Below are 17,208 nucleotides of genomic sequence, written 5' to 3'. Positions count from 1 at the left end.
AAGTCTCCATTTCAAACTAGAAAAATATTAATGCTTCTATCAGGAATTTGGAGACTCAGGTGGGTCGGTTGGCTAAGCCAATGGCAGAACAGAATTCAGGTCGATAGCAATTCTCCACCAACACTCAAACCAATCCAAAAGAACACTGCAAATCTATCACTACTAGAAGTGGTAAGCTCATTGGTAAAGTTATTGGTGAGAACTTAGTTGGATTTTGTCATCATGGATATTGAAGAGGATAAGGAGGTTCCTCTTATTTTGGGCATACCTTTCATGAAGAATGCTCGGGTTATTATTGATGCTGATGTTGGGAAGTTGAAGGTCAGAGTTGAAGACCAAGAGGTCAATTTTAATGTTTTTGAAGCTTTGCAACATTCTAGGGATAAGCAACACTGCTTTCGGGTGGATGTCATTGAGGACTTATTCATCCTTGATGACATTCATTTGAATAGGAGTAGTCCCTTGGAGAAGGTATTGGGGGGAGATATAGAAGGAAGCAGTATAGAGGAAGATAAAATGATCAAAACATGTTTGGCAAAGTTAGATGCACCCCGCAAGGTTGTATCTAATCAGAATCGAGTTGAAGAGTTGGGAAAAGAGAAGACATCTGAGGCTCCAAAGGTGGAGTTGAAAATACATCCTTCGCATTTGAAGTGTGTATTCTTAGAAGAAGGATGGCAGAAATTGGTAATCATCAGCAGCGTCTTTTCATGTGATGAAGGACAACTGTTAATTAGGGTGCTGAGGAAAAATGTAGGGATGATAGGGTGGACACTGGCTGATTTGCATGGAATTAGTCCATCTTATTGCATGCATAAGATCCATATGGAAGAGGATTATAAACTGGTGGCACAACCTCAAAGGTGTCTTAATCCCACTATCAAGGAAGTGGTGAAGAAAGAAGTGATGAAACTATTAGATGTTGGGGTGATTTATCCCATATTTGATAGTAAGTGGGTTAGTCCTGTTCAGGTGGTCCCAAAGAAAGGGGGTATGACTGTAGTTAGGAATGATAAGGATGAATTAATCACGACCAGAACAGTCAATGGATGGGGATGTGCATTGATTATCGGAAACTGAACCAGGCTACTCGCACATATCACTTTCCTCTGTCATTCATGGACCAAATGATTGAGAGATTGGTTGGACAAGCATTTTACTACTTCCTGGATGGCTATTCTGGCTATAATCAGATCACCGTGGATCCCCAAGACTAGGAAAAATATCTTTCACTTGTCCTTTTGGTGTCTTTGCATATAGGAATATGCCATTTGGACTGTGCAATGCACCAGCAACATTCCAGAGGTGCATATTAGCTAATTTTTCTGATCTTGTCGAGTAGTGCATTGAGGTGTTTATGGATGACTTCTCGGTCTTTGGGTCGTCATTTGAGATTTGTTTAGCAAATCTAGACATCATTCTACAATGATGTATTCAGACAAACATGGTACTGAACTGGGAGAAGTGTCACTTCATGGTAACTGAAGGAGTGGTCTTGGAACACAAGATCTCTTCTAGGGGCATCGAAGTTGACAAGGCGAAGATTGAGGTCATGAAGGACCTTCCACCACCACTTAATGTCAAGGTAATTCAGAGTTTCCTTGGGCATGCAAGTTTCTATAGAAGGTTTATTAATGACTTTTCTAAAATAGCAAAGCCACTCAGTAATCTTCTCAAAAAATATACTATTTTTCAATTTGATGCTGAGTGTGCAAAATCTTTTGAAACTTTGAAACAAAAACTGATTTCTGCTCATGTTATAGTAGCGTCTGACTGGCATCTTGATTTTGAACATATGTGTGATGCTAGTGAATATGCCATCAGCGCGGTACTAGGACAGTGAAAGACTAAAGTTTGCCATGATATACATTATGCTAGTAAAGTATTAAATGAGACACAAGTTAACTATGCCACAACTGAAAAAGAATTAATAGATATAGTGTACGCCTTGGAAAATTTTAGATCTTATTTGATTGGCTCAAAAGTTATAATTTTCACTGATTATGCTGTCATTAAATATCTGCTAACCAAACCGGATTCAAAGCCGAGATTGTTGTGTTGGGTTTTGTTATTGCAGGAATTCGACTTGGTGGTCAAGGATAAGAGGGGGAGCAAAAATTGTGTAGCAGATCATCTATCGAGACTGGTCAATCAAGAGGTAACAGTGAAGGAATCAGAGGTGGTGGAGGAGTTTCCTGATGAGAAGCTTCTCTTGGTTCAGGAAAGGCCATGGTTTGCTGACATGGCTAACTTTAAAATTGCAGTGGTAATTCCCAAAGAGTTGTCGTGGCACCAAAAGAAACGATTCTTGCGAGAGTGTCGTCAGTGTGTGTGGGACGACCCTCATCTTTTTAAGATTAGGTTGGATGGACTATTGAGAAGGTGTGTATCTACAGAGGAGGCTAATAACATCATATGGCACTGTCATAGTTCGCCATACGGAGGGCACTTTAATGGAGCGAGGACAGCTGCAAAAGTCATCCAATCTGGCTTCTACTAGCATTCTATATTCATGGATGCACATTAGTATGCAGATTAGTCTAATAAATGCCACATTTCAGGCAGGATCTCCAAGAGGAATGAAATGCGATTGACAAACATTCAGGAAATTGAGGTGTTCGATTGTTGGGGGATTGACTTCTGAAAGTGTGCATGTCAAGAGGAACACTTTGGAAAGCTCTCCTTGAACGTCATGGTTTTGATGAGGACAACGTGTACCTAAAAGTGCTTGAAGATAACCAACAATTCAACGTGCTTAAGTCTTTTATTTGGTACTAGGCTTAGACTAGATTCTAGTTTAAGTTGAGTCGAAGGCTTAGGGCACCTAATACATGTCTCACATGCATTTATCTTTAAATCATTTCATCCATGAGATATGTTCATTTGATAATATGTTCATGCATTACATAAATACATGTATATATGCATTCTAGGCATAAAACTAAGTGTCAAACATGTATTATCTAAGTGCATAACATATTCGATGTTTTCTATTTGAAAATACACATTTTATTTAGTGTTAATCGATTAACCATACCTTTAATCGATTAACCCAACTGCTGTGAAAAGTGGTTGCTACTGGAACACGTTTTTGAAATGCAGTTAATCGATTAAGGCTTTACGTTAATCGATTAACCTAACTGATTTTTAAGTTGTTGAAACTGAAAAACTGAAAAACAGAATCAGTTATAATTTTTAGTCCCGTTAATCGATTAAGAAGGCATTTAATCGATTATCTGGGGTTCTGGACTGATTCTTTATAAACTGCGTTTTCAGAATTAATCTCATAAGTTGCATGTTGCATTTATTAGAGAGTTAGAGCATTCTACGTGTTAATTGCTGCATCTATTTGTTAATTGCATTAGTGAGTTTAGAAATGAGAGATTCCTTGCTTTAGGATTGAGTGCATTTCATGTTATAATCTCTCATGTTTTCCCTCACATGTTCATGCATATTTTTGATGCGTTTTTCATGAATTTTATAATTCTGTAACTTCTGTTTTCATAACTAATACTTGTCATTTCACATGTGTTTGTGTTAAATGTGCATTAGAGTAAAGCCTTCATGTTGTATTTGAGCTTAGGTATAGCTTAATATTACTCTTGTAATTCTTGTGTAATTGTTGTGAAAGGGAATCTCTTGGTGTCGTATCACCAGTAGAGATTGTGTGTTTCTTCATAGCTTAGAGTGTAAGAAAAGGAAAGAACGAGAGATTCTTTGGCTGGGGCTACGCCGAAAGAAACGTTTTCTTTATCGGTAGGAAGGGAGTCAAACCATTGGATAGTTTCTTTGATTTCTTGTCATTTGCTAAGTGTTGTAATTGGATAATGTGTTTGTAAATTACATTGATTCGATTATAGTGAAGGAAATCTCCCAAGTCAGCCGGGAGGCCTGGATGTAGTTTGCAGTGGACAGCAAACGAACCAGGATAAAAATTCGAGTTGCAGGATTTGTTTCTCTCTCTCTCTTTACTGTTTTCAATCGATTTAATTTGTATATTTGATTCAACTAATACATTCTGTTCTTTTGTTGTATTGCAAGCTATTCTGATATACAAATTTGTAAGCTCTGTATTCGTTCTGTTATCGGTTATTTGTTTCGCATTTAATCGTTTCTGTAATTGCTTACTGGTTCTGTTTAATCGATTAATATTCCTGTGTTAATCGATTATACTGTTTCTATTAATCGATTAAAATAGTTTCTGTTTAAAACTGTTTTTTGTGTTAATCGATTAAGACTGTGCTTATAATCGATTATCCTTTTCTCCTTAATCGATTAAATAGGGTTGATTCAGCATTAAGTGTTGATTTGCGAAAAGCGGTAATTCTAACCGCGACACCTATTCAACCCCCCCCTTCTAGGTGTATTGTAACCACTGATACCTAACAAGTGGTATCAGAGCTAGTACGAAGTGCTAGCTCAACCGCGTATTCGTGATCCTAAAGGGAAAAGGAATGGGTTCTTCAAATCCATTTGGTGGTGATGGGTCATCCATTAATCGACCACCAATATTCAGTGGTGAAGGGTATGCCTACTGGAAAGTGCGCATGCAAATTTTTATTGAGGCCATAGACTCGGATATTTGGGAATCCGTAGTCAACGGCCCTTACGTTCCACAACATCTTGTGGACGATCAACCTAAAGATAAACCGAAAAGTTTATGGACCGATGATGAGCGCAAAAAGGTCCAGCATAACCTGCGCGCCAAAAACATCATCACATCGGCCCTATCATATGATGAATTCTTTAGGGTCTCGCAGTGCCATAATGCGAAAGAAATGTGGGACACTTTACAAGTGACTCACGAAGGCACTAGCGAAGTCAAGCGCGCAAGACTGAACGCGCTGACCCACGAATATGAGTTGTTTCGCATGTTACCAAGCGAATCAATATGTGATATGCAAAAGCGATTCACTCATATTGTCAACCATTTAGTTGCTCTCGATAAATCATTTGCTAGAGGTGAACTAACTAATAAAGTTTTGCGTTGTCTTGACAGGAGATGGCAACCAAAGGTGACTGCAATTGTTGAGTCTAAAGATTTAGATTGAGTTTCGACAAGCGGCTAGTTTAACCGTGACCCCTATTCAACCCCCCCCCCCCCTTCTAGGTGTATTGTAACCACTGATACCTAACAACTTCATGGGACCAATTCCATCCTCGTGCTCACAAGTATGCATTCTGGTGGTGGTGGATTATGTGTTCAAATGAGTAGAGGCCATAGCTGCACAAAAGGATGATGTTAAGACTGTGATCAAGTTTTTGAAAAGGAATGTATTCAGTCAGTTTGGCACACCTCGAGTACTTATTATTTATGGAGGATCACATTTCTGCAATTCACAATTGGAGAAGGTCCTACAACACTATGGAGTCCGACACAAGGTAGCGTCACCTTATCATCCGCAAACAAATGGACAAGCAGAGGTGTCCAATTGAGAGATCAAGAGAGTTCTGGAAAAAAATAATGTCAACCACAAGGAAGAATTGGTCTCTTCAATTGGATGATGCACTATGGGCCTACAGAGCAACATTCAAAGCCCCCACTGGATTATCCCCATTTGAGCTGGTATATGGGAAGGCTTGTCATTTGCATGTAGAGCTTGAGCATAAAGCATTATGGGCCCTCAAGTTTTTCAATCTGGATCCCAAAGCAGCATGTGACCAAAGGAAACTTCAGTTGCAACAATTAGAGGAGATGAGGCTCACTCCCTATGAATCCTCAAAATTATACAAAGAGAATGACAAGCTGTATCATGACCGGAAGATCCATCAAAAAGACTTTCGGGTGGGTCAGAGTATGTTGCTATTTAATTCCCGGATGAAGTTGTTTCCGGGTAACTTGAGGTCCAAATGGTCAGTACCCTTCCTATTTAAGGAAGTTAAATCACATGGTGCGATCGAATTGCAAGACTCGGTGTCTCAGAGAAGCTGGGTAGTCAATGGCCAGAGGGTGAAACCTTACTTGGGTGGTGACGTCGAGCAGCTCACCATAATCATCAACTTATCATATGCATAACAGAACAGGTGTCGAGCTAATGGCGTTAAACAAGCGCTAAATGGAATGCAATCCAGCTTTATTTTTCTGTTTGCTTAGGTTGTAATCTATGTGTAAAAAAAAACAGGCGAGGAGAAGGACCTTTCAGTGTCAGGTCCCTCGCTCAAGCGAGAAATCCCTCGCCCAAGCGAGGAAGGTGACCTTCCAGTACCAGGTCCCTCGCTCAGGCGAAAAATCCCTCGCCCAAGCGAGAAAGGTGACCTTCCAGTACCAGGTCCCTTGCTCAGGCGAGAAATCTCTCGCCCAAGCGAGAAAGGTGAACTTCCAGTACCAGGTCCATTGCTCAGGCGAGGCAAGCCTCGCCCATGCGACATTAATTTGGTTGCTCTCTGTCTGTTTGTCGAGTAGGCGACAAGGCCTCGCCCAGGCGAGGATGACTGACCTTTCAGTTCTGAGTGCCTCGCCCGGACAAGAGAACACGAGTTTCCTTTTAAAAAAAGGGGGTGTGGGGTTCATTTCCTCACATCCCCATTACAAAGAAACAAGAGAAACTTCTAGCTCGTGCCATCTCCAAGAGTTTGAATCACATTGTCTGCATCTTCTAGTTCACACACTCCAACAAGCATCCTGAGCGGAATGTAAGTGCATTTTTTATTTCATTATCTTCTTACTTTTGCATTGTGTTAAGGTTCAATTTTTTAGGCACATCATGGATAGATTAGGCGCTCTTGATGCTATATTGTTGTTACTTTGCATTACATTGTGTTGTGGAACTATGAGTGTCATCATCAAGAGAATTCGGGTTTCTAAGTGGGAAACCCTAGTTTAGTTCACAACTATGACATTCATGCGTGATTATAATGTTCAATGTGGTTGCTTGTGGTAATGTCATTGATTGTGGTTTTGATGTATTACAAGAGAAAAAAGACATTGGCTTAAAAAAACCCCACCTAAGAAGTTGAGAGGAGCATCAACTTCACAGGGCCCCTCAGAGTTTGACCATGCTATATTCATAAAGAAAGGGAAACATGAGCGATATACCCTTCTCCTCAACTAGGTTTTCGTTCCTGAAAGGAAGGTGCAAATGGAAACACATGAATACCCCGTTTTTACAACACCCCTGATAGAGCTGAAATGGTGGGCATTGGCCACACCAACTGACAAGTTTGACCCAGACATCGTTCATGAATTTTCATACAAGTCTTAGATCAGAATTTTCATACAAGTTCGACCCAGACATCGTTCGTGAATTTTATGCCAATGCCTACCTACTAGAGGGGTAAGAATTTTCATACAAGTCTTAGGTCAGGGGGAAGACCGTCTTGTTTGACATAGACACAATCAATGACCTGCTGAACAACCCATTTGAAGCATGGGAGAGGGACTTGTGCCAGTTTTATGATGTTGAAACCAATGGTGAGTTCACTAATAGAGGCATTGATGCACTACTGTGTGTGGCTGGAAGGTCATACAACACCAATAGTGATGGACAACTCCTCTGGATCTATAGGAAGCATATGACCACTTTGGCTCAGGTCTGGATGAATTTTTCTGCTTCATAACGTGTTTCCAAGTAGTCATATGTCATCTCTGTCCCTCTCTAATTGTTGTATCATCTATGCAATCTTGAACGGTATGACGATTGATGTGGCTAAGATCATTGTGTGGGAGATGTACAAGATTGTAGGCAGGACTGGGAAGAAGGGATCTTTGGGGTTCCCAACATTGATCACTAAACTTTGTTCTCAACAAGGGATTCAAGTTAAGAGAACTGAGAAGATCAAACCCCCAATCACCTTGCAGTACATATGCCACAACTGCAAAGAGGAGTCTGGTCCGCAGCAGGGTGATGTGTCTAATCAGCTAGAGGCCCCTCATCAGTAGTCATCTCCATTTCAGACACCACCATTCTCACCTCAACAACCAAAGATGCCTCACTCGGCACCATCTCAGGAGTTGCCCATCCAGAATTAGCTCGACCAACTCAGATTGCATATGGAGCACCTTGATGAGCCTATAGGGGTCCACCGACACGTTTACCCAGCAGTTCCCTTGGCATGGGGTCAGACCTATCTTTCTGGAGGGGACAGGACCTTCTGGAACCACTAGAGATGTTACAGTCGCAGAGGGTGATGATCATGAAGATGATGAAATGGATTTCATACTTTGATGAGCCAGTGGGCTGAAACTGGTTCCTCTATTTTGTTGTTGTTTATGTTTCAATGTTTAGGATGTATGTTTAGGATTGTTTAGGATGTATGTTTAGGATTATTTAGGAAGTATGTTTAGGACCACTATTTAGAATGTATGTTTAGGATGTAGGAGTAATTGTCATGTGTTTTGCTTCTGTATGTTGTTTGTTTCAAGTTCAGTAACAAAATGTGTAGTCCATGAAATTATGTCTGGTTAAATGTGTGTCTATTGTTGTCCAATTGTGTTGTGCTAGAAACATGTGAATGAAATTTTGGGATAAGACTCTATGATTGTAAATGATTAGGGTTCTNCTCATCCTCATCCTATCCTCATCCACATCCTCATCATGTCCTCATTCTCATTCTCATTCTCGAGAGAGAGACCATTAGTGCATATGAGTCTTGTTAGGCAATGTGAATGAAGTCTGTGTTTATGAGGGTAGTGAAATTAAAAAAGGACTCTTTCTTCAATCGTGTGTTAAATGGTAAAGCATGAAGCAACGGAAAGAAAGAAATAAGTGAAAAATAAATCATGCGAGAAAGTAGTGACTCAAAAGAAAAGAGTTGGTTGAAGAAGGATAATCCAATGGTTGATAGAAAAGAACATGGTACAAAGAAATTGGAAATGGAACATGTGAAGAAAAGGTAAGTATGCACTAATGGTCTACCTCCCTTTTTGAATTGTAGAAAAACTAGTATTCTTTGTAGCCAGGCCTCATTACAATCCTCAGCAGGGTGATGTGTCTAATCAGCTAGAGGCCCCTCATCAGTAGTCATCTCCATTCAGCCACCACCATTCCCACCTCAACAACCAAAGATGCCTCACTCGGCACCATCTCAGGAGTCGCCCATCCAGAATTAGCTCGATCAGCTCAGATTGCATATGAAGCACCTTGATGAGCCTATAGGGGTCCACCGACACGTTTACCGAACAGTTCCCTTGGCATGGGGTCAGACCTATCTTTCTGGAGGGGACAGGACCTTCTGGAACCACTAGAGATGTTACAGCCGCAGAGGGTGATGATCATGAACATGATGAAATTGATTTCATACTTTGATGAGCTAGTTGGCTGAAACTGGTTCCTCTATTTTGTTGTTGTTTATGTTTCAATGTTTAGGATGTATGTTTAGGATTGTTTAGGATGTATGTTTAGGATTATTTAGGAAGTATGTTTAGGACCACTATTTAGAATGTATGTTTAGGATGTAGGAGTAATTGTCATGTGTTTTGCTTCTGTATGTTGTTTGTTTCAAGTTCAGTAACAAAATGTGTAGTCCATGAAATTATGTCTGGTTAAATGTGTGTCTATTGTTGTCCAATTGTGTTGTGCTAGAAACATGTGAATGAAATTTTGGGATAAGACTCTATGATTGTAAATGATTAGGGTTCTAAGGTTTGACTGTTTCGGGATGTGGATGTTGATTCAGAGATAGACTGAATAGGTTGAATAATGAGCAGTTTAGTCAAAGGACAAAGCCTATAACCGAGTGAGAGAGTGCACCTAAACACAGATGAGTGTCTTTGCTGGATTTCACCAATGAACTTTGCCTAATTTTTATTGTCATTAAGCAAGGAATAACATGGAAATGATTAAGGCTTAATTTAGGATAGTTGAACTACAGCTAGAAAGCCTACCCGGATGAATTATGAACGTGATCTTTATTAGCCCCATTGAGGTGAAATTTTTTGTGTGAAAATTATGCACCAAAACCACATCAAAATGTATCAATCCCCATACCCTTGGAGAGAGACCATTAGTGCATATGAGTCTTGTTAGGCAATGTGAATGAAGTCTGTGTTTATGAGGGTAGTGAAATTAAAAAAGGACTCTTTCTTCAATCGTGTGTTAAATGGTAAAGCATGAAGCAACGGAAAGAAAGAAATAAGTGAAAAATAAATCATGCGAGAAAGTAGTGACTCAAAAGAAAAGAGTTGGTTGAAGAAGGATAATCCAATGGTTGATAGAAAAGAACATGGTACAAAGAAATTGGAAATGGAACATGTGAAGAAAAGGTAAGTATGCACTAATGGTCTACCTCCCTTTTTGAATTGTAGAAAAACTAGTATTCTTTGTAGCCAGGCCTCATTACAATCCTCAGCAGGGTGATGTGTCTAATCAGCTAGAGGCCCCTCATCAGTAGTCATCTCCATTCAGCCACCACCATTCCCACCTCAACAACCAAAGATGCCTCACTCGGCACCATCTCAGGAGTCGCCCATCCAGAATTAGCTCGATCAGCTCAGATTGCATATGAAGCACCTTGATGAGCCTATAGGGGTCCACCGACACGTTTACCGAACAGTTCCCTTGGCATGGGGTCAGACCTATCTTTCTGGAGGGGACAGGACCTTCTGGAACCACTAGAGATGTTACAGCCGCAGAGGGTGATGATCATGAACATGATGAAATTGATTTCATACTTTGATGAGCTAGTTGGCTGAAACTGGTTCCTCTATTTTGTTGTTGTTTATGTTTCAATGTTTAGGATGTATGTTTAGGATTGTTTAGGATGTATGTTTAGGATTATTTAGGAAGTATGTTTAGGACCACTATTTAGAATGTATGTTTAGGATGTAGGAGTAATTGTCATGTGTTTTGCTTCTGTATGTTGTTTGTTTCAAGTTCAGTAACAAAATGTGTAGTCCATGAAATTATGTCTGGTTAAATGTGTGTCTATTGTTGTCCAATTGTGTTGTGCTAGAAACATGTGAATGAAATTTTGGGATAAGACTCTATGATTGTAAATGATTAGGGTTCTAAGGTTTGACTGTTTCGGGATGTGGATGTTGATTCAGAGATAGACTGAATAGGTTGAATAATGAGCAGTTTAGTCAAAGGACAAAGCCTATAACCGAGTGAGAGAGTGCACCTAAACACAGATGAGTGTCTTTGCTGGATTTCACCAATGAACTTTGCCTAATTTTTATTGTCATTAAGCAAGGAATAACATGGAAATGATTAAGGCTTAATTTAGGATAGTTGAACTACAGCTAGAAAGCCTACCCGGATGAATTATGAACGTGATCTTTATTAGCCCCATTGAGGTGAAATTTTTTGTGTGAAAATTATGCACCAAAACCACATCAAAATGTATCAATCCCCATACCCTTGGAGAGAGACCATTAGTGCATATGAGTCTTGTTAGGCAATGTGAATGAAGTCTGTGTTTATGAGGGTAGTGAAATTAAAAAAGGACTCTTTCTTCAATCGTGTGTTAAATGGTAAAGCATGAAGCAACGGAAAGAAAGAAATAAGTGAAAAATAAATCATGCGAGAAAGTAGTGACTCAAAAGAAAAGAGTTGGTTGAAGAAGGATAATCCAATGGTTGATAGAAAAGAACATGGTACAAAGAAATTGGAAATGGAACATGTGAAGAAAAGGTAAGTATGCACTAATGGTCTACCTCCCTTTTTGAATTGTAGAAAAACTAGTATTCTTTGTAGCCAGGCCTCATTACAATCCTCAGCAGGGTGATGTGTCTAATCAGCTAGAGGCCCCTCATCAGTAGTCATCTCCATTCAGCCACCACCATTCCCACCTCAACAACCAAAGATGCCTCACTCGGCACCATCTCAGGAGTCGCCCATCCAGAATTAGCTCGATCAGCTCAGATTGCATATGAAGCACCTTGATGAGCCTATAGGGGTCCACCGACACGTTTACCGAACAGTTCCCTTGGCATGGGGTCAGACCTATCTTTCTGGAGGGGACAGGACCTTCTGGAACCACTAGAGATGTTACAGCCGCAGAGGGTGATGATCATGAACATGATGAAATTGATTTCATACTTTGATGAGCTAGTTGGCTGAAACTGGTTCCTCTATTTTGTTGTTGTTTATGTTTCAATGTTTAGGATGTATGTTTAGGATTGTTTAGGATGTATGTTTAGGATTATTTAGGAAGTATGTTTAGGACCACTATTTAGAATGTATGTTTAGGATGTAGGAGTAATTGTCATGTGTTTTGCTTCTGTATGTTGTTTGTTTCAAGTTCAGTAACAAAATGTGTAGTCCATGAAATTATGTCTGGTTAAATGTGTGTCTATTGTTGTCCAATTGTGTTGTGCTAGAAACATGTGAATGAAATTTTGGGATAAGACTCTATGATTGTAAATGATTAGGGTTCTAAGGTTTGACTGTTTCGGGATGTGGATGTTGATTCAGAGATAGACTGAATAGGTTGAATAATGAGCAGTTTAGTCAAAGGACAAAGCCTATAACCGAGTGAGAGAGTGCACCTAAACACAGATGAGTGTCTTTGCTGGATTTCACCAATGAACTTTGCCTAATTTTTATTGTCATTAAGCAAGGAATAACATGGAAATGATTAAGGCTTAATTTAGGATAGTTGAACTACAGCTAGAAAGCCTACCCGGATGAATTATGAACGTGATCTTTATTAGCCCCATTGAGGTGAAATTTTTTGTGTGAAAATTATGCACCAAAACCACATCAAAATGTATCAATCCCCATACCCTTGGAGAGAGACCATTAGTGCATATGAGTCTTGTTGTGCAATGTGAATGAAGTCTGTGTTTATGAGGGTAGTGAAATTAAAAAGAACTCTTTCTTCAATCGTGTGTTAAATGGTAAAGCATGAAGCAACGGAAAGAAAGAAATAAGTGTAAAATAAATCATGCGAGAAAGTAGTGACTCAAAAGAACATGGTACAAAGAAATTGGAAATGGAACATGTGAAGGAAAGGTAAGTATGCACTAATGGTCTACCTCCCTTTTTGAATTGTAGAAAAACTAGTATTCTTTGTAGCCAGGCCTCATTACAATCCTCAGCAGGGTGATGTGTCTAATCAGCTAGAGGCCCCTCATCAGTAGTCATCTCCATTCAGCCACCACCATTCCCACCTCAACAACCAAAGATGCCTCACTCGGCACCATCTCAGGAGTCGCCCATCCAGAATTAGCTCGATCAGCTCAGATTGCATATGAAGCACCTTGATGAGCCTATAGGGGTCCACCGACACGTTTACCGAACAGTTCCCTTGGCATGGGGTCAGACCTATCTTTCTGGAGGGGACAGGACCTTCTGGAACCACTAGAGATGTTACAGCCGCAGAGGGTGATGATCATGAACATGATGAAATTGATTTCATACTTTGATGAGCTAGTTGGCTGAAACTGGTTCCTCTATTTTGTTGTTGTTTATGTTTCAATGTTTAGGATGTATGTTTAGGATTGTTTAGGATGTATGTTTAGGATTATTTAGGAAGTATGTTTAGGACCACTATTTAGAATGTATGTTTAGGATGTAGGAGTAATTGTCATGTGTTTTGCTTCTGTATGTTGTTTGTTTCAAGTTCAGTAACAAAATGTGTAGTCCATGAAATTATGTCTGGTTAAATGTGTGTCTATTGTTGTCCAATTGTGTTGTGCTAGAAACATGTGAATGAAATTTTGGGATAAGACTCTATGATTGTAAATGATTAGGGTTCTAAGGTTTGACTGTTTCGGGATGTGGATGTTGATTCAGAGATAGACTGAATAGGTTGAATAATGAGCAGTTTAGTCAAAGGACAAAGCCTATAACCGAGTGAGAGAGTGCACCTAAACACAGATGAGTGTCTTTGCTGGATTTCACCAATGAACTTTGCCTAATTTTTATTGTCATTAATCAAGGAATAACATGGAAATGATTAAGGCTTAATTTAGGATAGTTGAACTACAGCTAGAAAGCCTACCCGGATGAATTATGAACGTGATCTTTATTAGCCCCATTGAGCTGAAATTTTTTGTGTAAAAATTATGCACCAAAACCACATCAAAATGTATCAATCCCCATACCCTTGGAGAGAGACCATTAGTGCATATGAGTCTTGTTGTGCAATGTGAATGAAGTCTGTGTTTATGAGGGTAGTGAAATTAAAAAAGGACTCTTTCTTCAATCGTGTGTTAAATGGTAAAGCATGAAGCAACGGAAAGAAAGAAATAAGTGAAAAATAAATCATGCGAGAAAGTAGTGACTCAAAAGAAAAGAGTTGGTTGAAGAAGGATAATCCAATGGTTGATAGAAAAGAACATGGTACAAAGAAATTGGAAATGGAACATGTGAAGAAAAGGTAAGTATGCACTAATGGTCTACCTCCCTTTTTGAATTGTAGAAAAACTAGTATTCTTTGTAGCCAGGCCTCATTACAATCCTCAGCAGGGTGATGTGTCTAATCAGCTAGAGGCCCCTCATCAGTAGTCATCTCCATTTCAGCCACCACCATTCCCACCTCAACAACCAAAGATGCCTCACTCGGCACCATCATAGGAGTTGCCCATCCAGAATTAGCTCGATCAGCTCAGATTGCATATGAAGCACCTTGATGAGCCTATAGGGGTCCACCGACACGTTTACCGAACAGTTCCCTTGGCATGGGGTCAGACCTATCTTTCTGGAGGGGACAGGACCTTCTGGAACCACTAGAGATGTTACAGCCGCAGAGGGTGATGATCATTAAGATGATGAAATGGATTTTCATACTTTGATGAGCCAGTGGGCTGAAACTGGTTCCTCTATTTTGTTGTTGTTTATGTTTCAATGTTTAGGATGTATGTTTAGGATTGTTTAGGATGTATGTTTAGGATTATTTAGGAAGTATGTTTAGGACCACTATTTAGAATGTATGTTTAGGATGTAGGAGTAATTGTCATATGTTTTGCTTCTGTATGTTGTTTGTTTCAAGTTCTGTAACAAAATGTGTAGTCCATGAAATTATGTCTGTTTAAATGTGTGTCTATTGTTGTCCAATTGTGTTGTGCTAGAAACATGTGAATGAAATTTTGGGATAAGACTCTATGATTGTAAATGATTAGGGTTCTGAGGTTTGACTGTTTCGGGATGTGGATGTCGATTCAGAGACAGACTGAATAGGTTGAATAATGAGCAGTTTAGTCAAAGGACAAAGCCTATAACCGAGTGAGAGAGTGCACCTAAACATAGATGAGTGTCTTTGATGGATTTCATCAATGAACTTTGCCTAATTTTTATTGTCATTAATCAAGGAATAACATGGAAATGATTAAGGCTTAATTTAGGATAGTTGAACTACAGCTAGAAAGCCTACCCGGATGAATTATGAACGTGATCTTTATTAGCCCCATTGAGGTGAAATTTTTTGTGTGAAAATTATGCACCAAAACCACATCAAAATGTATCAATCCCCATACCCTTGGAGAGAGACCATTAGTGCATATGAGTCTTGTTAGGCAATGTGAATGAAGTCTGTGTTTATGAGGGTAGTGAAATTAAAAAAGGACTCTTTCTTCAATCGTGTGTTAAATGGTAAAGCATGAAGCAACGGAAAGAAAGAAATAAGTGAAAAATAAATCATGCGAGAAAGTAGTGACTCAAAAGACAAGAGTTGGTTGAAGAAGGATAATCCAATGGTTGATAGGAAAGAAAATAGTACAAAGAAATTGGAAATGGAACATGTGAAGAAAAGGTAAGTATGCACTAATGGTCTACCTCCCTTTTTGAATTGTAGAAAAACTAGTATTCTTTGTAGTCAGACCTCATTACAATCCTGATGAAATCCTTAAGATCCATGAATGAACTTGTGTACATGGTTTGATTGAACTGAAAGGCAAAGTCAAATTATTTGGGGTCCAGCAAAGAGATGAGCGAAACACATAACCTGTGAGATCGAGAGAGTTCATTTGATTGAACTGAGTAGTTATTCTTGCTATGCTATTTGAAATTGAACTGCATTTACATTCTGTTATTAATTGGAACTTGGTCCACTATGATTGATCATGAAACAATTCTTTGTCAACTGTAAGTTAATGATTCTAGCCATGCCATGATTGGATGAATGATTATTTTCGAAAAACCAGATACTTTGAACTGAATTGCACTTTGTTACTTTGCTTGAGGACAAGCAAGATTATAGGTTTGGGGAGTTAGTTAAGTGCCAAATTGTTAAGGAAATTTATATGTTTTTGGGGCACTTAGCACGTATTTTTGCTATAATTGCGTACAATTTCTGATAACTTAGTTAATCTTGTATTGTTTAGGAATTTAATTGTGTTCTGTTGTTTGCATGTCTAGAAATGATGAATAAAGAGAAAAAAAGTAGAAGAATGACTTACTGAACAACACAAGCCTCGCTCAAGCGAGGGAATGGTCGCTCAAGCCATAATTCAAAAGAAAATCATCAGAAAATGTTGTTGTCCCTAGCCCAAGCGAGGGACTATCGCTTAAGCGATATTTGGGGCCAAAATTCAATTAGGCCATATGATTCCCTCGCCCAAGCGAGGTGTTCAAGCGAGGGAATGACATTTTCTCTCGCTCAAGCGAGAATCCCTAGCTTGAGTGAGAGAATAGAAGTTTGAACTTGATATAGGCAGTTCTGGACAGTAGGAGAAGTTATCGAAACACTTCTGAAGCATTTTTCGCACGAAAATAGAGAGAAACATGGGGAGATTAGGATAGAAGTCGTGGAAACGATTCTACTTCGCATTTTCCTTGTATAATTTCATGATTCGAGCGTTGTAATAGCGAGGAGGAGTGATTAGACCTTCATTGTTGGGATTTGAAATGTAATCTTCTTACCTTGTACTCCTGGATTCAATTCTAATGTAATTATAATTTGATTTTGGGAAGTTTATCCCGTTTTTATTGTTGTGAATACCCAATTTTGCCCGGCCCAAAAATACTTTAAAACCAAATTTCTCCATAAATAATATTTTTGATGCAAATCTCATCAAATCAAATATATTGTATATGAATTTGATTAGGTTGCACGAATTATTAAAAAAAATAAAAATAAAATCTTTAAGAGATTCAATTTTTACTCAACTTTGATCAATTGTATAATTAAAGGATTGCAATCTCAGAATTTGGAAAATCAAATAAATTCGATATCAAATTAAGTGGGGTTGCGCTCTTAAATAATAATCAAGTAAAAATATTTTTTGGCAACACGTAAAATCCAATCTCAACTTGAATTTCAAAAAAGGGGTTTAGATGAACTCATTTAATGGAGTTTATTTCAATTCCCCTTACAAAAATTGTCTCC

At 39.0% G+C, this 17,208-nt stretch overlaps 1 protein-coding gene across 1 annotated transcript; it reads left to right on the top strand.

The window, feature by feature from the left end:
- On the top strand, positions 5,411-6,016 carry LOC109330869. Its single transcript, XM_019565140.1, has one exon. The coding sequence runs from the start codon at positions 5,411-5,413 to the stop codon at positions 6,014-6,016; it is 606 nt and encodes a 201-aa protein (XP_019420685.1).

Source organism: Lupinus angustifolius, chromosome LG17 (genome assembly GCF_001865875.1).
Source record: "Lupinus angustifolius cultivar Tanjil chromosome LG17, LupAngTanjil_v1.0, whole genome shotgun sequence".
In the NCBI taxonomy this organism is placed as follows: domain Eukaryota; kingdom Viridiplantae; phylum Streptophyta; class Magnoliopsida; order Fabales; family Fabaceae; genus Lupinus; species Lupinus angustifolius.
The sequence above is the reverse complement of the archived record's forward strand: the minus strand, read 5'-3'. Positions and strand labels throughout refer to the sequence as shown.